We start from the raw sequence: 22,712 nt of genomic DNA, 5'->3' as shown, positions 1-22,712 counted from the left end.
ACTGTACACCTAAATTGCTCTGTCCCCTCTTTCTGTGCCTCTCTTCTTTTTGTCAATATTCCTTTTACCCATGCCCTCTCCTTTCTCTATTTTCTTTTCATTCTTTCCTTCTTTCTTTCATCCCTTCTTGCTTTTCAACCTTCTCATCCTTCTGGTCCTATACCAAAAGGACTCATTGAAACCTTAGCCCACAGGCACAGGAACTTAAAGAGGAAGAGGAAGTGAAAGGAAAATTAGGGCAAGTAAACAGATAAAGAAATCACTCATGAGGAAGAATCAGCAGAAAACTCCAGGCAACATGAAGAACCAGTCCAGAACAACCCCTCCAAGGGACCATAAGGTACCTACTGCAGAGGATTCCACCAATAAAGAAATGTTAGGAATGACAGAAAGGGAATTTAGAATACACATGATGAAAACAATGAAGGAAATGATGGAAACAATGAAGGAAACTGCTAATAAAGTGGAAAATAACCAAAAGGAAATCCAAAAACAGAATCAAATAAGAGATGAATGATATGAAGAATATAGAAAGCATATAGCAGAGCTGAAGGAACTGAAGCAGTCAATTAGGGAACTTAAAGATGCAATGGAAAGTATCAGCAACAGGTTAGACCATGCAGAAGAAAGAATTTCAGAGGTAGAAGACAAAGTTCTTGAGATAACTCAGATAGAAAAAGAGGCAGAAAAGAAGAGAGAGAAAGCAGAACGTTCATTGTCAGAATTATGGGACCTTATGAAGCGTTCCAACATATGAGTTATAGGAATCCCAGAAGGGGAAGAAGAATGCTCCAGAGAAAAGGAAGCCATACTAGAGAATATTATAAAAGAAAATTTCCCAAATATCACCAAAGATTCTGACACACTGCTTTCAGAGAGATATGGACACCAGGTCACCTCAACTCTAACCGAGCTTCTCCAAAACACATTGTGATTAACCTGTCCGAAGTCAAGACAAAAGAAAAGATTGTGAAAGCTGCCAGAAGTAAGCACCAGTTGACCTACAGGGGCAAATCCATCAGTGACTGCAGACTTCTCTAATGAAACTTTCCAAAAAGAAGACAATGATCATCTACTTTAATATACTTGAACAGAACAATTTCCAGCCCAGAATTTTGTATCCTGCTAAGCTAAGCTTTAAAATTGACGGAGAAATCAAATCATTTACAGATATAAAAACATTGAGGAAATTCGCCACAACAAGACCAGCTCTACAGGAAATACTTCAACCTGTTCTACACATTGATCATCACAATGGATCAGCAGCAAAGTAAAAACTCAGAAATTAACAGACATAACTTAACCTCCACACTGATGCAAAAGATAAAACTAAGCAATGGACTCTCACAAAATAAGATGAATAGAACATTACCACACTTACCAATTATCTCAATAAATGTTAATGGCTAGAATTCCCCACTGAAGAGACATAGATTGGCTGACTGGATTAAAAAACATAAGCCATCCATTTGCTGTCTGCAAGAAACACACTTGGCTTCAAAAGACAAATTAAAGCTCCGAGTCAAGGGTTGGAAGACAATTTTTCAGGCAAATGGAATTCAGAAGAAAAGAGGAGTTGCAATCTTATTTTTAGATACATGTGGATTTAAAGCAACTAAAGTCAAAAAAGACAAAGATGGTCACTTTATATTGGTCAAGGGAAAAATACAACAAGAAGATGTTTCAATTCTAAATATTTATGCACCCAATTTAAATGCTCCCAGATTCTTGAAACAGACCTTACTCAGTCTGAGCAATATGATATCTGATAATACCATAATAACAGGTGACTTTAATACTCCTCTTACAGAGCTGGACAGATCCTCTAAACAGAAATTAAACAAAGGTATAAGAGATTTAAATGAGACCCTAGAACAACTGTGCTTGATAGATGCATATAGAACACTCCATCTCAAATATAAAGAATTCACGTTCTTCTCATCATCCCATGGAACATTCTCCAAAATTGATCATATCCTGGGACACAAAACAAATATCAACAGAATCAAAAGAATTGAAATCTTACCTTGTATCTTCTCAGACCATAAGGCACTAAGGGTGGAACTCAACTCTAACAAAAACGTTCGACCCCACACAAAGACATGGAAACTAAACAATCTTCTGTTGAATAACAGATGAGTGCAGGAAGAAATAAAACAGGAAATTATTAACTTCCTTGAGCATAATAACAATGAAGACACAAGCTACCAAAACCTGTGGGATACTGCAAAAGCAGTTTTGAGAGGAAAATTTATCGCTTTAGATGCCTACATTCGAAAAAGAGAAAGAGAGCGCATCACCAAACTCACAAGCCATCTTATGGAGCTGGAAAAAGAAGAACAATCTAAGCCTAAACTCAGTAGAAGAAAAGAAATATCCAAAATCAAATCAGAGATCAATGAAATTGAAAACAAAAGAATCATTCAGAAAATTAATGAAACAGGGAGTTGGTTTTTTGAAAAAATTAATAAAATAGATAAACCATTGGCCAGACTAAATAGAAAAGTAAAATCTCTAGTAACCTCAATCAGAAATGATAAAGGGGAAATAACAACTGATCCCACAGAGATACAAGAGATCATCTCTTAATACTACCAGAAACTCTATGCCCAGAAATTTGACAATGTGAAGGAAATGGATTAATATTTGGAATCACACTCTCTCCCTGGACTTAGCCAGGAGAAATAGAGCTCTTGAACAGACCAATTTCAAGCACTGAGATTAAAGAAACAATAAAAAATCTTGCAACCAGGGGCGGCGCCTGTGGCTCAGTGAGTAGGGCTCTGGCCCCATATGCCGAGGGTGGCAGGTTCAAACCTGGCCCCGGCCAAACTGCAACAAAAAAATAGCTGGGCGTTGTTGCGGGTGCCTGTAGTCCCAGCTACTCAGGAGGCTGAGGCAAGAGAATCACGTAAGCCCAAGAGTTAGAGGTTGCTGTGAGCTGTGTGATGCTACGGCACTCTACCAGAGGGCGGTACAGTGAGACTCTGTCTCTACAAAAAAAAAAAAAAAAAAAAAAAAAATCTTCCAACCAAAAAATGCCCTGGTCCAGATGGCTTCACACCAGAATTCTATCAAATCTTCAAGGAAGAGCTTATTCCTGTACTGCAGAAATTATTCCAAAAAATTGAGGAAGAAGGAATCTTCTCCAACACATTCTATGAAGCAAAAACAAACATCTGAAGGTTTGATAGAATGGAGCCATCAGGACCAGGGCTTTTTTTGTTGATCTCAGATCTTGAAATTGGTCTGTTCAAGAGATTTATTTCTTCTTGACTAAGTCTAGGCATATCCAAAAGCTATTCCAGGTATTGATCCATTTCCTCCACATTGTCAAATGTTTGAGCATAGAGTTTCTTGTAGTACTCAGAGATGATCTCTTGTATCTCTGTGGCATCTATTGTTATTTTCCCTTTATCATTTCTGATTGAGGTTATTAGAGATTTACTTTTCTCTTTCTAATTAATATATCAAAGGTTTATCAATATTATTTATTTTTTCAAAAAAAACAACTTTTTGTTTTGTTAATTTCCTGAATGATTCTTTTGTTTTCAATTTCATTCATCTCTGATTTAATTTTGGTTATTTCTGCTGGGTTTGGGATTAGATTGTTCTTCTTTTTCTAATTCTATAAGATGGTTCATGAGTTTGTTGATGGGCTCTCTTTCTGTTTTTTGAATGTAGTCATCTAATGTGATAAATTTCCCTCTTAGACCTCTTTTGTTGTTTCCCACAGGTTTTGGTAACTCATGTCTTCATCGTTGTTATGTTCGAGGAATTTAACAATTTACTCTTTTATCTCTTCCTTAACTCAACTATCATTCAGCACAAGGTTGTTTAATTTCCAAGTCTTTGTGTGGGAATGAACATTTTGTTGAAGTTGAGTTCCACCTTTCTTACCTTGTGGTCTGAGAAGATACAAGGGATAATTTCTATTCTTTTAATTTTGCTGAGGTTTGATGTGTATCCTAGGATGTGGTCAATTTTGGAGTTTTTCCCATGGGCTGACAGGAAAAATGTATATTCCTTAGTTTTTTTTTTTTTTTTTTGGTTTGAGACAGAGTTTCACTATGTGGCCCTCAGTAGAGTGTCCTGGTAGCACAGATCATAGCAACCTCAAACTCCTGGGCTTAAACAATTCTCTTGCCTCAGCCTCCCAAGTAGCTGGGACTACAGGCACCTGCCACAATGCCTGGCTTTTTTTTTTTTTTCTTTTTTTGGTTATTGTTGCAGTTGTCATTATTGTTTAGCTGGCCCAGACTGGGTTCAAACCCGCCAGCATTGGCATATGTGGCCAGTGCCATAACCACTGTGCTATAGGCACCAAGCCAATTCCTTAGTTTTGGGATAGTGTGTTCTGTGTATGTCTATTAATCCCATGTTTTTTAGGGTCACATTTAAGTCTTTTGTATTTCTGTTTAGTTTCTGTTCAGAGGATCTGTCCAATTCTGTCATAGGGGTGTTAAGTCCCCTACTAGTATTGTGTTATGGGATATCATATTGTTAGACCTCTTAATGTCTGTTTCATAAATCTGGGAGCATTTAAGTTGGGTGCATAAATATTTAAAATTGAAATGTCTTCATGTTGTATTGTTCCTTTGATCAGTATAAAGTGCCCATCTTTGTCTTTCTTAACTTTAGTTGCTTTAAATCCACTTGTATCTGAAAATAAGGTTTCAACCCCTCCTTTCTTCTGATTTCCATTTAATTGAAATATGTTTTCCATCCCTTAGCCCTGAGTCTTGATTTGACCCTCAAGGCCAGGTGTGTCACCTAGAGACATCATATGGATGGTTTGCACTTTTTTTAATCCGGTCAGGCAGTCTGTGTCTTTTCAGTGGTTAATTCAGTCCATTGCCATGTATTGAGAGAATTGATAAGTGTAGTGGAGTTCTATTCATCTTATTTTGTGAAAGTCCATTGTGCAGTTTTATCCTTTGTGCCATTGTAGAAGTTAAGTTTTGACTGGAAACTAAGTTTTGACTGTTAGCTTCTGGGTGTTTACTTTGCTGATTGTCCATTATGATGGTCAGTGTTCAGAATAGGTCTAAGTATTTCCTGTGGAGCTGGTCTGGTTGTGGTGAATTTCCTCAGTGCTTGTATACCCATGAAATATTTGATTTATCCATCAATTTCAAAGCTTAGTTTAGCAGGATACAGAATTCAGGGCTGAAAGTTGTTTTGTTGAAGAATGTTGAAGGTGGATGACTGTGGTTTTCTGGCTTGGAAAGTTTCAGTTGAAAAGTCTGCTATCATCCTAATGGCTCTGCCTCTGTAGATCAGTTGGCACTTACTCCTGGCTACTTGCAGAATTTTTTCTTTCATCTTGACTTTGGACAGGTTCATTACAATATGTTTTGGAGAGGCTCTGTTTGAGTTGAGATGACCTGGGGTTAGAAATGCATCTGAAAGGAGTGTGTTGATGTCTTTAGTAAAACTTGGGAAGTTTTCATTTTTGATAGTCTCTAGTAGGACTTCCATTCCTTTGGAACAATCTTCTTACCCTTCAGGAATCCCTATTATTCATATTTTTGAACACTTCATGGAGTCTCATAGTTCTTTAAGTGCCTGTTCTGTTTTCTCTCTCTTCTTTTCTACCTCTTTAACTACCTGGGTTAACTTGAAAACTTTATCCTCTAGCTCTGAAGTTCTTTCTTCTCCTTCTCCTAACCTATTTTTTTATACTTTCTTTACATTCCCTGTTTGACTCTTGCATTTCCTTAAGTTCTGCCATATCCTTTCTGTATTCTATATATCTCTCGTCCAACTTTTGGTTCTGTCTTTCCATTTTCTCCTCCATTCCTTTTATTATCTTATCATCCATATTTTAAATCTCCCTTTCTGTCAAGTCCATTAATTCTTTATAGGTGGAGTCTTCTTCAGTAGCTTCCTCTTGGTCCCTTGGGGAGTTGCTCTGTTTTGGTTTTTCATGTTGCCTGAGTTTTTCTGTTGGTTCCTCCTCATGTGTTCTTTCTTCTTGTTCACCTCCTTGTCCTCTTTTTTCCTTCTCACTGCCTCCTTTGCTTCAAAGTACCTTGTCTCAGAGCTTAGGTCTTGAAGTGGCCTTGGCCTGAAGAAAGCCAAACTCTTCCTGTGGCCAAATAAACATAAGTTCTTTTTCTTTTCTTTTCTTTTTTTTTTTTTTTTTGCAGTTTTTGGCTGGGGCTGGGTTTGAACCCACCACCTCTGGCATATGGGGCCAGCACCCTATGCCATTAAGCCACAGGCTGTGCCCTAAGTCCTTGTTATTGATGACAATATGTTGCTGGGACACCAGGTGGTGCTGTGGTTTTTTAGGAGACAGAGAGCACAGTCAGCAACTTGTATGGTCCTTATTCCAAACTTAGTTGCCGTAGGTGATAGCCTGATTGTTCCCTCAGCATTCAGATCCTGCTGGGCTAGGATCTTAAACCTCTCAAGAATCCTGCATGGGCAAGTCTCACAGTGCCCCCTGAGTCCAGTTTTGGTAGGATGCAAGAGTCCCTTAGCCTGTCTCAAGAGTGGAATTCTGATCCTGGCAGGCAGAATTAAGATGGCTGTGCTTGAGGCCCCTGCTAAGTAAGACCATCTCATGACCTTTCCACAATGGCAGCCCCGTGGCTACTGAGACATTCTCAGTATGGCTGCCTCTCCAGCCATCAAATCTATAGCAAATCCACTCCAACTGGCATTAAAATCTGTATACAGTTCAAGTCTGCCCACTCTTCCAAGCTTTCCACTCAATGCTCAGCTTCTCCCAACAACTGAAAACTCTGGAAAGGTTTCCTCCCATCCTGGACCTCTGAGGGGCCAGCTGATCTGAACTGGTCACAATCACTTGCCTAATTCATCAGATTTCCACTGCTCTGGATCATACTCTGTATCCAGCTCATCACTTCCTCACTATGCCCCCCAAGCTGCGACTCTGGAAAGGTACCTGCGCCAGGTATGACTAGGTTCTCTCTTTTTCCCCAGTCATTCTAGGAGAGCTCAGCTGAACAATCCTTCTGGTCTGCCATCTTGTTCTGCCCCTCAAGAACTCATTTTTATAATAAGCACACTCACGTGATAACTAGACCACTCCCATGATAATGACATTAATTTATTTTGAAGAAAGACCCCTCATGACCTAATCATCTCTTAAAGATCCCACATTTCAACACTGTTGAACTGTAATTAAATTTGCAATACATGAGCTTTGGGGAACATATTCAAATAACAGTAGACATTAAGAAAGTAATTTAATTTACAATAGTATCAGAAAGAATAAAATATTTGGAAATAAACTAATAAAATAACTCTAAAATTTATTGTCTGCAAAATAACTTAACAAAAAAATATAAAATTTATTCTCTGAAAAACCATAAAATATTATTTTGCTCTTTTTTTCCTGGTTAGGTTGGCCAAAGGTTTACCTATTTTATTGATCTTTTCAAAAAACCAACTTTTGGATTTATTGATCTGTTGTATAATTCTTTTGTTTTCAATTTCATTTAGTTCTGCTCTGATTTTGGTTATTTCTTTTCTTCTGCTGGGTTTGGGTTGGAGTGTTCTTCCTTCTCCAGTTGCTTGAGATGTCCCATTAAGTTATTAACTTGCTCTCTTTCCATTTTCTTGAGGAAGGCTTGCAGTGCTATAAATTTCCCCCTTAGGACTCCCTTTGCAGTATCCCAGAGGTTCTGGTAATTTGTCTCTTGATTGTTGTTTTGTTCCAAAAATTTGGTGATTTCCTTCTTAATCTCATCTATAACCCATCTATCCTTCAGCATAAGGTTGTTTAGCTTCCATGTTTTTGTATGGGTATGCAGGTTCCTGTTGTTATTGAGTTCAACCTTTATTCCATGGTGGTCTGAGAAGATGCAAGGAATAATTTCTATTTTTTTAAATTTGCTGAAGTTAGATTTGTGGCCTAGGATGTGGTCAAATTTGGAGTATGTTCCATGGGCTGATGAGAAGAATGTGTATTCAGTTTTGTTGGGATGAAATGTTCTGTAGATGTGTGTTAAGTCCAGATGTTGAATGGTTGAGTTTAAATCTGAAATTTCTTTGCTTAGCTTCTTTTTGGAGGATCTATCCAGGACTGCTAGAGGGGTGTTAAAATCTCCAACTACTATGGAAGTGGAGGAAATAGAGTTGCTCATGTCTATTAGAGTTTCTTTTATAAATTGAGGTGCATTCTGGTTGGATGCATAAATATTAATAATTGAGATCTCATCATATTGAGTATTACCTTTAACAAATATGAAGTGTCCATCCTTATCCTTAATTATTTTGGTTGGTTTAAAGCCTATTGTGTCTGCGAACATGATTGCAACACCTGCTTTTTTCTGCTTTCCATTTGCCTGGAATATAGATGACCATCCCTTCACCTTGAGTCTATATTTGTCTTTTAATGTAAGATGCGATTCTTGGATGCAGCAGATATCTGGCTTGAGTTTTTGTATCCAGTCAGCCAACCTGTGCTTCTTTAGAGGACAGTTTAAACCATTCACATTAATTGAGAATATTGATAAGCCTTTCGAGAGTCTGGTGGAAATTTTTAATCCTTTTGTGACTGTGGAAATTGGAATTTGATCAAAATTTTCTGGGTGGGTTTACTTTTGTGGTGGAGGATTACGCTTTATGGAGGATAGGTCTGAGAATATCCTGGAGAGCTGGTTTAGTGATGGCAAATTTCTTCAACATGTGAATGTCATTGAAGTATTTAATTTCTCCATCATAAATGAAACTCAGTTTAGCTGGGTACAGGATCCTTGGTTGAAAGTTATTTTGTTTTAGGAGACTAAAAGTCAATGACCATCCTCTTCTAGCTTGAAAGGTTTCAGCAGAGAGATCTGCAGTTATTCTAATATTCTTCCCCTTGTAGGTAACGGTTTTCTTTCATCTGGCAGCTTTCAGAATTTTCTCCTTCATATTAACTTTAGTGAAATTGATTATGATGTGTCTGGGGGATGTCTTATTTGAGTTGAGTAGTGCTAGAGTTCTGAAACTGTCTGCTATCTGAATTTCAGAATGTCTTGGCATGGCCGGAACATTCTCCTTCATAATCTCATGGAGAAGAGACTCTGTGCCTTGTGAAGCCACTTCATCGATTTTGGGGATCCTTATTAGACAAATATTAGTTTTCTTAGAATTATCCAAGAGCTCTCTCATAAAATATTATTGAATGAAATTAAAGAAGATCTAAATAACTAGAAAAACACTCCTTGTTCATGGATCAAAAGACCTAATGTTATCAAGATGACAAAACTCCCCAAATTGATCTACAGATTCAATGTAATTTCTATCAAAATATTAGCTGGCTTTTTAAAAAATTGATAAACTGGAGGAGGCGGAGCAAGATGGCAGCCGAGTAACAGCTTCCTTGCATCTGGGCACCGTGAGTCTGGGGATATAGGACTCCAGGCATCTCTGGCTGGTGGGATCTGCCTATCATCACCCCTGAGAGGATACAGGGAGTCAGCGAGAGACTTCTGGACCCCAAGAGGAGGACTAAAACAGTGGAAAACTGGCAAGTGGTCGCGTGTGTTCAATCCGTCTAAACCCGCCCGCAACTGTAAGTTCAGTAGCAGCGAGACTGCAAACCAGAAAGGCCTTACCTGTTAACTGTTCTGGTGTCTTTGGACTTGGCACTCAGCTGAACTGCCTTGGGGAGAGCCTGAGCGGGAGTGTGGAGAACTTTGGCCTTTGTCAAGGGCCCCAGTCTGAGCCGCTGAGCCAGACGGACCTAATAGTGTTTGGCTCTGGGTCACAGGCAGCCATTGTGAGCGATCTGCCCCGGCAAGCTCCACCCTCAGGGTTGCAGAGCTGGAATTGGGTGGGAGCTGGTAACCCAGTGACCAAGTAGCCTAAGGGCGGGGCCTGAGGCCTTGCAGCCCAAACCCTCGGGGGCAGAGGGAGACCAGTTTTGGGGTAAGTCAGGGTAAGTGGATAGCCACTTCAGCAGTGATTCCAGCGACAAGCACTTCCCTGGGAAAGCTTCTGCTCAGCAAGTGAACAAGTTCAAAGTGCCTTTTAAGTGGGCTGAAGAGAGATTTAGGGTGTCTACCTGCTGGGGTTTGAGAAACTAGCAGCCTCCAGTCATATCAGAACTGTGATTAACATCTCATACCCCAGAAGACCATGTGTTGCCCAGACAATATTCAATAACATATACATACTGCTTTGTTTTTGGTTGTGTATTTTTTTTTTTTTCATTTGGTTGTTTTTTTTTTTTTTGTTTATTTTGATGTTGTTGATTGTTGTTTTGTTTTTTAAGTTCAACCTTTTCCATACAGATCCTTTTTCTTTCTCAATTTTTCTAGTTTAATTATAATTTCCCATTGCTGCCTATTTCAATAATTAGAACTTCATTTTTGTTAGTGTTTCTACTGCTATTATTTGTTTTTTCCAACCAATTTTATCCCATAAAGTTTTCTGTTTGCTTGTTTTGGTTTGATTTATAGCATTTTTGTCTTTCCTCTCTACTTGGTGGAGGTGGGGTACTGTGTCTGATCAGGTTAGCAAAGAGCTGCTGACCTCAAGGGAACTACCCAACTGGGCACCCCAAGAAGGTGGTTTTTATTTTTAAGGTTATATCAAAGTACCCTACTGTACACTTATATTGCTCTGTCTCCCTCTTTCTGTGCCTCTCTTCTTTTTGTCAATATTCCTTTTACCCACCCCCTCTCCTTTCTCTATTTTTCTCATCACTCGGTCCTCCTTTTCTTTCATCCCTTTTTTGCTCTTCAACCTTCTCACCCTTCTGGTCCTGTAACCCTTAGTCCACAGGCACGAGAACTTAAAGAGCAAGAGGATGTGAAAGGAAAATTAGGGCAAGGAAACAGATAAAAGAAATCACTCAAGAGGAAGAATCAGCAGAAAACTCCAGGCAACATGAAGAACCAGTCCAGAACAACCCCGCCAAGGGACCATGAGGTAGCTACTGCAGAGGATTCCACCTATACAGAAATGTTAGGAATGACAGAAAGGGAATTTAGAATACACATGTTGAAAACAATGAAAGAAATGATGGAAACAATGAAGGAAACTGCTAATAAAGTGGAAAATAACCAAAAGGAAATTCAAAAACAGAATCAAATAAGAGATGAACGATATGAAGAATATAAAAAAGATATAGCAGAGCTGAAGGAAATGAAACAGTCAATCAGGGAACTTAAAGATGCAATGGAAAGTATCAACAACAGGTTAGACCATGCAGAAGAAAGAATTTCAGAGGTAGAAGACAAAGTTTTTGAGATAACTCAGATAGTAAAAGAGGCAGAAAAGAAGAGAGAGAAAGCAGAACGTTCACTGTCAGAATTATGGGACTTTATGAAGTGTTCCAACATGTGAGTTATAGGAATTCCAGAAGGGGAAGAAGAATGCCCCAGAGGAATGGAAGCCATACTAGAGAATATTATAAAAGAAAATTTCCCAAATATCACCAAAGAGTCTGACACACTGCTTTCAGAGGGCTATCGGACCCCAGGTCGCCTCAACTCTAACCGAGCTTCTCCAAGACACATTGTGATGAACCTGTCCAAAGTCAAGACAAAAGAAAAGATTCTGCAAGCTGCCAGGAGTAAGCGCCAGTTGACCTACAGGGGCAAATCCATCAGAGTTACCGCAGACTTCTCTAATGAAACTTTCCAAGCAGGAAGACAATGGTCATCTACCTTTAATCTACTTAAACAGAACAATTTCCAGCCCAGAATTCTGTACCCTGCTAAGCTAAGCTTCAGAATTGATGGAGAAGTCAAATCATTTATGGATATACAAACACTGAGGAAATTCGCCACAACAAGACCAGCTCTACAGGAAATACTTCAACCTGTTCTGCACACTGACCACCACAATGGATCAGCAGCAAAGTAAGAGCTCAGAAATTAAAGGACAGAACCAAACCTCCACACTGATGCAAAAGATAAAACTAAGCAATGGACTCTCACAAAATAAGACGAATAGAATACTACCACACTTATCAATTATCTCAATAAATGTTAATGGCTTGAATTCCCCACTGAAGAGACATAGATTGGTTGACTGGATTAAAAAACACAAGCCATCCATTTGCTGTCTGCAAGAAACACACCTGGCTTCAAAAGACAAATTAAAGCTCTGAGTCAAGGGTTGGAAGACAATTTTTCAGGCAAATGGAATTCAGAAGAAAAGAGGAGTTGCAATCTTATTTTCAGATACATGTGGATTTAAAGTAACTAAAGTCAAAAAAGACAAAGATGGTCACTTTATATTGGTCAAGGGAAAAATACAACAAGAAGACATTTCAATTCTAAATATCTATGCACCCAATTTAAATGCTCCCAGATTCTTGAAACAGACCTTACTCAGTCTGAGCAATATGGTATCTGATAATACCATAATAACAGGGGACCTTAGCACTCCTCTTACAGAGCTGGACAGATCCTCTAAACAGAAATTAAACAAGGATATAAGAGACTTAAATGAGACCCTAGAACAACTGTGCTTGATAGACGCATATAAACACTCCATCCCAAAGATAAAGAATATACATTCTTCTCATCACCCCATGGAACATTCTCCAAAATTGATCATATCCTGGGACACAAAACAAATATCAACAGAATCAAAAGAATTGAAATTTTACCTTGTATCTTCTCAGACCATAAGGCACTAAAGGTGGAACTCAACTCTAACAAAAATGCTTGACCCCACCCAAAGGCATGGAAATTAAACAATCTTCTGTTGAATAACAGATGGGTGAAGGAAGAAATAAAACAGGAAATCATTAACTTCCTTGAGCATAACAACAATGAAGACACAGGCTACCAAAACCTGTGGGATACTGCAAAAGCAGTTTTGAGAGGAAAATTCATCGCTTTAGATGCCTACATTCGAAAAAGAGAAAGAGAGCACATCAACAATCTCATAAGAGATCTTACGGAATTGGAAAAAGAAGAACAATCTAAGCCTAAACTCAGTAGAAGAAAAGAAATATCCAAAATCAAATCAGAGATCAATGAAATTGAAAACAAAAGAATCATTCAGAAAATTAATGAAACAAGGAGTTGGTATTTTTAAAAAATAAATAAAATAGATAAACCATTGGCCAGACTAACGAGGAATAGAAAAGTAAAATCTCTAGTAACCTCAATCAGAAATGATAAAGGGGAAATAACAACTGATCCCACAGAGATACAAGAGATCATCTCTGAATACTACCAGAAACTCTATGCCCAGAAATTTGACAATGTGAAAGAAATGGATCAATATTTGGAATCACACCCTGTCCCTAGACTCAGCCAGGAAGAAATAGAGCTCCTGAACAGACCAATTTCAAGCACTGAGATCAAAGAAACAATATAAAATCTTCCAACCAAAAAATGCCCTGGTTCAGATGGCTTCACTCCAGAATTCTATCAAACCTTCAAGGAAGAGCTTTTTCCTGTACTGCAGAAATTATTCCAAAAAATTGAGGAAGAAGGAATCTTCCCCAACACATTCTATGAAGCAAACATCACCCTGATACCAAAACCAGGAAAAGACCCAAACAAAAAGGAGAATTTCAGACCAATCTCACTCATGAACATAGACTCAAAAATTCTCAACAAATCCTAGCCAATAGATTACAGTTTATCATCAAAAAAGTCATTCATCATGATCAAGTAGGTTTCATCCCAGGGATGCAAGGCTGGTTTAACATACGCAAGTCTATAAACGTTATCCACCATAGTAACAGAGGCAAAAATAAAGATCACATGATCCTCTCAATAGATGCAGAAAAAGCATTTGATAAAGTCCAGCATCTTTTTCTAATTAGAACACTGAAGAGTATAGGCATAGGTGGCACATTTCTAAAACTGATTGAATCTATCTATGACAAACCCACAGCCAATATTTTACTGAATGGAGTAAAACTGCAAGCTTTTCCTCTTAGAACTGGAACCAGACAAGGTTGTCCTCTGTCACCTTTACTATTCAACGTAGTGCTGGAAGTTCCAGCCAATACAATTAGGCAAGACAAGGAAATAAAGGGAATCCAAATGGGAGCAGAGGAAGTCAAACTCTCCCTCTTTGCTGATGACATGATCTTATACTTAGAGAACCCCAAAGACTCAACCACAAGACTCCTAGAAGTCATCAAAAAATACAGTAATGTTTCAGGATATAAAATCAATGTCCACAAGTCAGTAGCCTTTGTGTACACCAATAACAGTCAAGATGAGAAGCTAATTAAGGACACAACTCCCTTCACCATAGTTTCAAAGAAAATGAAATACCTAGGAGTATACCTAACGAAGGAGGTGAAGGACCTCTATAAAGAAAACTATGAAATCCTCAGAAAGGAAATAGCAGAGGATATTAACAAATGGAAGAACATACCATGCTCATGGATGGGAAGAATCTACATTGTTAAAATGTCTATAGTTCCCAAAGCAATCTACCTATTCAATGCCATTCCTATCAAAATACCAACATCGTACTTTCAAGATTTGGAAAAAATGATTCTGCATTTTGTATGGAACCAGAAAAAACCCCGTATAGCTAAGGCAGTTCTCTGTAACAAAAATAAAGCTGGGGGCATCAGCATACCAGATTTTAGTCTGTACTACAAAGCCATAGTGCTCAAGACAGCATGGTACTGGCACAAAAACAGAGACATAGACACTTGGAATCGAATTGAAAACCAGGAAATGAAACTAACATCTTACAACCACCTAATCTTTGATAAACCAAACAAGAACATACCTTGGGGGAAAGACTCCCTATTCAATAAATGGTGTTGGGAGAACTGGATGTCTACATGTAAAAGACTGAAACTGGACCCACACCTTTCCCCACTCACAAAAATTGATTCAAGATGGATAAAGGACTTAAACTTAAGGCATGAAACAATAAAAATCCTCCAAGAAAGCATAGGAAAAACGCTGGAAGATATTGGCCTGGGGAAAGACTTCGTGAAGAAGACTGCCATGGCAATTGCAACAACAACAAAAATAAACAAATGGGACTTCATTAAACTGAAAAGCTTCTGTACAGCTAAGGAGACAATAACCAAAGCAAAGAGACAACCTACACAATGGGAAAGGATATTTGCATATTTTTAATCAGACAAAAGCTTGATAACTAGGATCTATAGAGAACTCAAATTAATCCACATGAAAAAAGCCAACAATCCCTTATATCAATGGGCAAGAGACATGAATAGAACTTTCTCTAAAGCCGACAGATGAATGGCTAACAAACACATGAAAAAATGTTCATCATCTCTATATATTAGAGAAATGCAAATCAAAACAACCCTGAGATATCATCTAACCCCAGTGAGAATGGCCCACATCACAAAATCTCAAAACTGCAGATGCTGGCTGGATGTAGAGAGAAGGGAACACTTTTACACTGCTGGTGGGACTGCAAATTAGTACAACCTTTCTGGAAGGAAGTATGGAGAAACCTCAAAGCATTCAAGCTAGACCTCCCATTTGATCCTGCAATCCCATTGCTGGGCATCTACCCAGAAGAAAAGAAATCCTTTTATCATAAGGACACTTGTACTAGACTGTTTATTGCAGCTCAATTTACAATCTCCAAAATGTGGAAACAGCCTAAATGCCCACCAACCCAGGAATGGATTAACAAGCTGTGGTATATGTATACCATGGAATACTATTCAGCCATTTAAAAAAATGGAGACTTTATATCCTTCGTATTAACCTGGATGGACGTGGAAGACATTATTCTTAGTAAAGCATCACAAGAATGGAGAAGCATGAATCCTATGTACTCAATTTTGATATGAGGACAATTAATGACAATTATGGTTATGGGGGGGAACAGAAAGAGGGAAGGCGGGCGGTGGGTGGGGCCTTGGTGTGTGTCACACTTTATGGGGGCAAGACATGATTGCAAGAGGGACTTTACCTAACAATTGCAATCAGTGTAACTTGGCTTATTGTACCCTCAATGAATCCCCAACAATAAAAAAAAAAAAAAATTGACAAACTGATCCTAAAGGTCATATGGACACTCAAGGAACCCCAAAATAGCCAAAATAATCCTTAGAAAGGAAAATAAATTTGAAGGGCTCATATTTTTAGATTTCAAAACTTTATAAAGCTACAGTAATCATGACAATGTGGTACTGGCATAAGGATAGACATATAGACCGATCGAATAGAATTGAGAATTCAGAAATAAAGTCTCACAATTATAGTCAACTGATTTTTAGGAAGGGTTCCAAGACCATTCAATGGGTAAAGAATAGTCCTTCAACACATGATGTCAGTACAATTGGATAGCAATATGTAAAATAATGAATTTGGACCCTTATCTCACAGCATATGAAAAAATTAACTCAAAATGTATCAAAGACCTAAATGTAACAGCTAAAACTACATAAATTCTTACAAGAAATCATAGAAGTAAATGTTTGTGATCTTAGATGTACAAGCAACAAAAGAAAAAAATATATAAACTGAACATTATCAAAATTAAAGCCTTTTGTGCTTCAAAGTACACTACCAAGAAAGTGAAACAAAACCCCACAGAATGGAAGAACATTCTTGCAAATTGCATATCTGATAAGGGAATATCCAGAATATCTAAAGAACACTTACAACTCCATAATCAAAAAAAGATCCAATTAAAAATGGTAAAGAATTAGAACAGACAGTTCTATAGTTAATAAGTGCAAGAAAAAAATGCTCATTATCTTTAGATATTAGGGAAAGGCAAATCAAAGCCGTAAGATACCACTTCATATCTACTCAGATGGGTATGATAAAAAGACAAGTAAATGCTGGTGTGGATGGGGAGAAATCAGAACCTTCACACATTGCTGGTGGGAATGTAAAATGGTACAGCCTTTTAGGAAAACAGACTCGCTTGCACAGTGAAATGTAGAGTTACTATAGGACCCAGCAATTCCACTCCTGAGTTTATACACAAGAGAAAACACACAAAAACTTGTACACAAATGTCTATGATGGCATTATTAATAATAGTCAGAAAATAGAGAAACAACATATATGAATGGATAAACTTTGGCATATCTATACAATAGTTTATAATTTGTAATAAGAAGCAATGAAGTACTGATAAATAATACAAGACAGAGGAAACTTGAAAATACCATGTTAAATGAAAGAATAGACATAAAAGACTAGAATAGGCAAATCTATAGAGACAGAAAATGACTAAAATATAACTTTGGTGATGATGAATTGGGGGATGGTAGTTAAAGGTGTTGTGTTCCTTTTGGGAGGTAATAACAATGTTCTAAATTGATTTGGTCATATTTCACAACTCTGTGAAGATACTACTCAAAGATTCTTAGCAAGTATTATTATTCCTTTATTATCAATAAAACTGTGAATTATATCTGCATATATAAAAAATAGAACTGCCGAAATGCTTTTTTTCTTGTATTAAAACTCTATACCTCCTTGATTTTCATGATACTTTTTTCTCCCATTATTTTCCTGCCCCTTGACTATTCCTTCACATGGGCCTCTTATCCTTTCTCTCTGTCCTTTATAAGTTGGTGATCATCAAAGTTTTATCCTTTGCCCACCTATTCTATTAGTCTACTTTTTGTTATTCTTCTACAATCCAATAAATTCTATAATTCTGCTTTTCAGCTGAAGGCTGTTGATTCCCAAATCTCTGTTTCCAACCCATATTTCTCTCTAGAGTTTCCTACCTACATATGAGCTGGCTTCCAGACTGCTATCCATTTTGATGGCTGGCAGGAACTGTAGACTCAGTGACATCTTTTTTACATAGATTCCTCCTTTCACATTTGCTTAGTTGTTGGTACAACTTTATTCCCTTTGGCATACAAACTGAAATTGGGATCCATGTTATCTGCCTAATCATTGCATTCTCCTTCACCTCTCCAATCTACTACCTCTGTCTTAATTCAGTCTACCATAATTTCTTATATAGATCACTTCAATAGTCTACAAAGAGGGCCTGGTGACTATGGTTTTGTGCCCTTCAAATGTTTCCTCCCCAGTGTTGCCAGGATCTGAAAGCCTATTAATTTCCTGCTAAAGACCTCCAATAGACTCTTATCCCTTTTGTAGGGAACAGGGTGCTTTAACAGCACACACCAGGGAAGGGATGATCACAGCCTTGGATGGCTCTCCAGTGTTTTCTTTCCTCATTTTCTGCATAAAGCATTTTGTTCTAGTAATAACACAGAGTCTCCATGATTTTAGAATGAATCCTCAAACTTAGCCATTGTTATTCTCAAATAAATTTATGAATCACAATTGGCTAGAGAAGTTTAGTAGAAACACTTACAATATAGTCCTTTAATTAAAAAGAAAACCCTACCTTTTCTTCTTTACAACATTTAATAAGAATTAGTTTATGGAAAGAACTCAGTTCTGTACTCCAAGAATCATGCCTTGTGGCCTCCTTTTCAAATTGTGTCACGAATTGGTCTTCATGTTTCATTTTAGAATAGCCTTCCCATTCACGTGGGTTAATATAAGTCTCAAAAGATCCTGGAAACACAATTATAAAAGATGCTTCAATTAGAGTCGTTTCAATTTTGAAATTAAATAAAGACAAGTTTGATAACTAAAAAACCTCTGTTTATTTTAACCACAAATATACTGTAAATACATTAATTTACCTCTACCCAACCTCATCAAGAGTAAATAATTACAAAAGATTAGAAAATAAAGTTCAATAACAAATAACTTACAAAAATAACCAACAAAATAACATAATAGGTTAAAAATAAAAGGATGCGTAGAGATATATCAAGCAAATGTCTGCAAAAAGCTTGAAATGATAGGAGTAATATTGGATTAATGAGAATTCAAGGCAAACCATTAAATGGGATAAAGTAGGTTAAGTTTATTAATTAAAATGCAAATTCTTTTATTTTTTTGAGACAGTCTTACTATGTCATCCTCAGTAGAGTGCCATGGCATCACAGCTCATAGCAACCTTAAACTCCTGGGCTTAAGTCTCTTGCCTCAGCCTCCCATGTAGATGAGACTATAGGCACCCACCAAAATGCCCGGCCATTTTTTGTTGCAGTTGTCATTGTTGTCTAGGTGGCCTGGCCTGGGTTTGAACCTTCCACTCTTGGTACATGTGGCCGGCACCATAACCCCTGTGCTACGGGTGCCAAGCTGCAAATTCTATGTTGGTGGGATTATAAACTACTACAGCCTCTATGGAAAGAAGGATGGAGAATCCTCAAAGAACTCAAAATAGATCTTCCATTTGATGTTGCAATCTCATACCTAGGCATCCATCCAGAAAAAAAAAATCATTTAATCATAAGGGAATTTGCGCTAGATTGTTTATCACAGCTCAATTTATAGTTGCCAAGATGTGGAACCAACCCAAGTGTTCATAAACCCATGAATGGATTAATAAACTGTGGTATATGTATACCACGGAATACTATTCATCCATAAAACAGATGGAGACTTTACATCACTTGTATTAACTTGGATAGAGCATAAACACATTCTTCTTAGTAAAGTATCATAAGAATGGAAAAGCAAGTATCTAATGTTCTCAATACTAATTTGAAGCCAGCTGATGAACTAATACACATCCACACAAGAGAAAACTCAATTCAATTCAAGTTGGAGGGTGGGAAAAGGAGGGAAGGAGGAAAGAGAGGAGGGTGGGTATTGGTGTGCTCCCACCTAATGGGCACAATGTAAGGGTATGTGGCACACCACCTAGGTGTGGCACACAACTACAACATGGACTTTACCTAACAAATGCAAACATTGTAACCTAATATTTTGTACCCTCATATTAATCTGAAATTAAAAAAAAAAATAAAAAACAGGAGCGGTGCTCCTGTGGCTCAAAGGAGTAGGGCCCCAGCCCCATATGCCAGAGGTGGTGGGTTCAAACCCAGCCCCTGCCAAAAACTTGAAAACAAACAAACAAAAACCAAAAAAGACCAATGAAATCCCCCCAAAATAAAACGCAAATTCTATAATAAAAATAAATAAAATGAACTCATATATGCCAACAAATAGCATCAGGTAATCACCATTATAGGCAAAGAAAAATCAGAAAAAAACATAATAATGATGGGAAATAACATGCAGTTAATTATCAGTCTATGGCAGATGAAGTAAACTGAAAATTCTAGCATATATAATTTGAACCGTATAAAAATAGTTGAATAAATTGACATATACACTTTATGCTCAAATAAACAATATATCATCCTCTGCCCCCAGCCATAGAATATTTATAAGAAATGGCCTTGCACCTTGCATGAGGGTTAAGACCATACAGGGTTAGAATCACAGTTAGCTCTTGGAATGGTTATAACATTAGCATTATAAGAATTAGCATCGAAATGTCTGTAGGTACAGTGTGCATAGTGTGGTATAAACTTCTTAGAAAGCCAACACAGTTGGTGAGTCCTCCAGTGATAGGAAAGGTTCTTGAATTGAACATTAGGTAAAATCATTGGCTTGCCTTTTGGGCTGGAAAACAACTTTCTCCAGCTGTTCTGCTGGGGCTCTCCTTTGAAGGACTAGCAATAGCAATCAAACAAGTGGTAATATATAAAAAATTTAATGACACTTCTGACCATGGTCCTGAGTTGTATTTACCTTTGAAAGACTTCTAATTCTAATGTGGATTATAGACAATTACATGGTGTGAGACCACAGGGCATGCCATCCCATAATGTTCTATAGTTAAAAGTGGTTGCATTACTCTGAGGAACAGGAAGTGCAACCAACCATTCACTGCAAAAGGAGTATTTTCCCCCCAAGCTTCTTATTATTTATTGTATAATCACTAGGACTCTGGCTAGTAAGATAGGATCTACTAATGCATATTTTAAATAATTCTCAACTAATATGACACAACACACTTAGAAATCATAAAAGACAAAAGATTAAGGCAAGTAGGAAGATTTTCAAGGTAATAATGGCAGTGAAATTAATTACCAAACATCCCCTGCAAAGATCTAATGATCACTTTTAGAACACAAGCCATGACACCGTACATGCACAAATCTCCACAATTCTGTAGAATTTCTGGAATAGACCTAAAGATTTAGCAAATCAAAGCAGGAAAGTCCTTTTTAATTGTCAAAATTTTAGCCCCAATTGACAGGGATACTATGTTCAATTGACACAATGCCTTTTATCTAAAAATAATGGGTTGTCCTCAGTTACTTTGCTTTTCAACCTCTGCAATATTCCCTCTATCTTTGCCTTTTTATATTAGACTCCATCTGGCCCTTTCTGCTTTGGGTCTGTCCTTGACTGTCCATCTTTGAGCTTTTATGAGTATTCTTCTTTTTGTGTTAACAGTTACCTTAACTTCTTATTTAACTGGTACATAATGTAGAAGCATAATTTGTATTTGATTGATTTACCGGAAAGAATTTCTCCCTAGTCTTCATTTAGAAATCAAATGACTATATTAAGATCTCAGAAATTCTGATTCATATAGACTTTAAGTCATCACCCTTGCTAGTAGTTGCTAGTATACCCTTGGTGTACTTAGTCAAATAAGCATTCACATTTCAGATATAAAATTAATTACCAAAAAATGGAAATAGAATTTCAAGTCAGTAGAAGGGCAAATAAATAAAAAAGATGTAGATGATCCTCTTGAAGTCAAGAAAAAAGAAAAAGAAAGGAAGCAAAGAAAAAGCCTGGGAAGAAAAATATCCACCCCCCCCTCAAAAAAAAAGATAGTAGTAGTAAGTCCAAATAGATCAGAGTCTCTTAACCTCACTACCATTGAAATTTTGGACCACGTAGTTACTTCTTGTGGAAGGTTGTTGTGAGCATTGTGGGGTGTTTAGCAGCATCCCTTGTCTTTATTCGCAGGATGCCAGTTGCACCACCCCAGTTGTGGTAAACAAAAATGTGTCCAGACATTGCTAGATGTTCCCAAGGGGACAGAATGTTCCCTAGTTTGAGAAATAAAGTAAAAGCCATAATAAATACAACTGGATTAAAAATGCCTGTTAAAAAGAAAGAATCTCACACTCCTCAAAACAACAATAAAATCCCACTGAAGAAACATAAAAAAAACATGATGATACAAAAGAATTAAAAATAAAGAGTGTAGAAATATATAAAGTGGGAACACTAACCAGGAGAAATTTGCTGTAGCAATAGTAATATTAGAAACTATATTTTAAGGCAAAAACATTATTCTGAATAACGGGGAATATTATTTTATTAAAAATCAACAACTTATTAAGAAGGCAATAATTCTCAATCTATTTGTACATAACTGAAATTTTAATCCCAATTGACAGGGATACTGTGTCCAATTGACAAAGTGCTTCACAAAGTATAATGGAAAATATTCAAAATTACAAAGGCAAATTGCCAATCTTAGTGGTAGACCTTAATATACCTCTTTTAGAATCTGATGGATCAAGCATAAAAATCCTTCATAAAATAAACACCACAATGAATAAATTTGAGCTAAAGTTTACATATGGAATCTTACATCCAAGAAATGATGCACATGGAATAAATAAACTGAATAGGTACCAGGATACAAAGGAAGTCTACAGAATTTCAAAGAATCACTTTCATGCAAAACATGAGTATAATTTTCATAATGTAATTGCAGGTAATCAAATTAAATTATAAACAATAAAAGGTGGTCCTCCTCAATCCTAAAGGCTTTTGAGCTAAAAGTGTAATTTTAGACTCAAAGGGCTACATATTAAAACTTGGGAGGAAAATTAATACAGAATATTATAATTCAGACCTGTTTTACCTCTGGGTAAGAAG

General features: G+C 37.2%; 1 protein-coding gene across 1 annotated transcript in view; it reads right to left on the bottom strand.

Annotated features, from left to right (window-relative positions):
- Window positions 1–22,712, bottom strand: part of DNAH6 (dynein axonemal heavy chain 6) — a 381,781-nt gene that overhangs the window by 56,708 nt on the left and 302,361 nt on the right. The window contains exon 63 of the mRNA XM_053587707.1: window positions 18,280–18,452. Within this exon, the coding sequence (XP_053443682.1) occupies window positions 18,280–18,452 (173 nt within the window). The remainder of the gene's footprint in view (window positions 1–18,279; window positions 18,453–22,712) is intronic.

Source organism: Nycticebus coucang, chromosome 4, assembly GCF_027406575.1.
Source record: "Nycticebus coucang isolate mNycCou1 chromosome 4, mNycCou1.pri, whole genome shotgun sequence".
Taxonomy (NCBI): domain Eukaryota; kingdom Metazoa; phylum Chordata; class Mammalia; order Primates; family Lorisidae; genus Nycticebus; species Nycticebus coucang.
The sequence above is the reverse complement of the archived record's forward strand: the minus strand, read 5'-3'. Positions and strand labels throughout refer to the sequence as shown.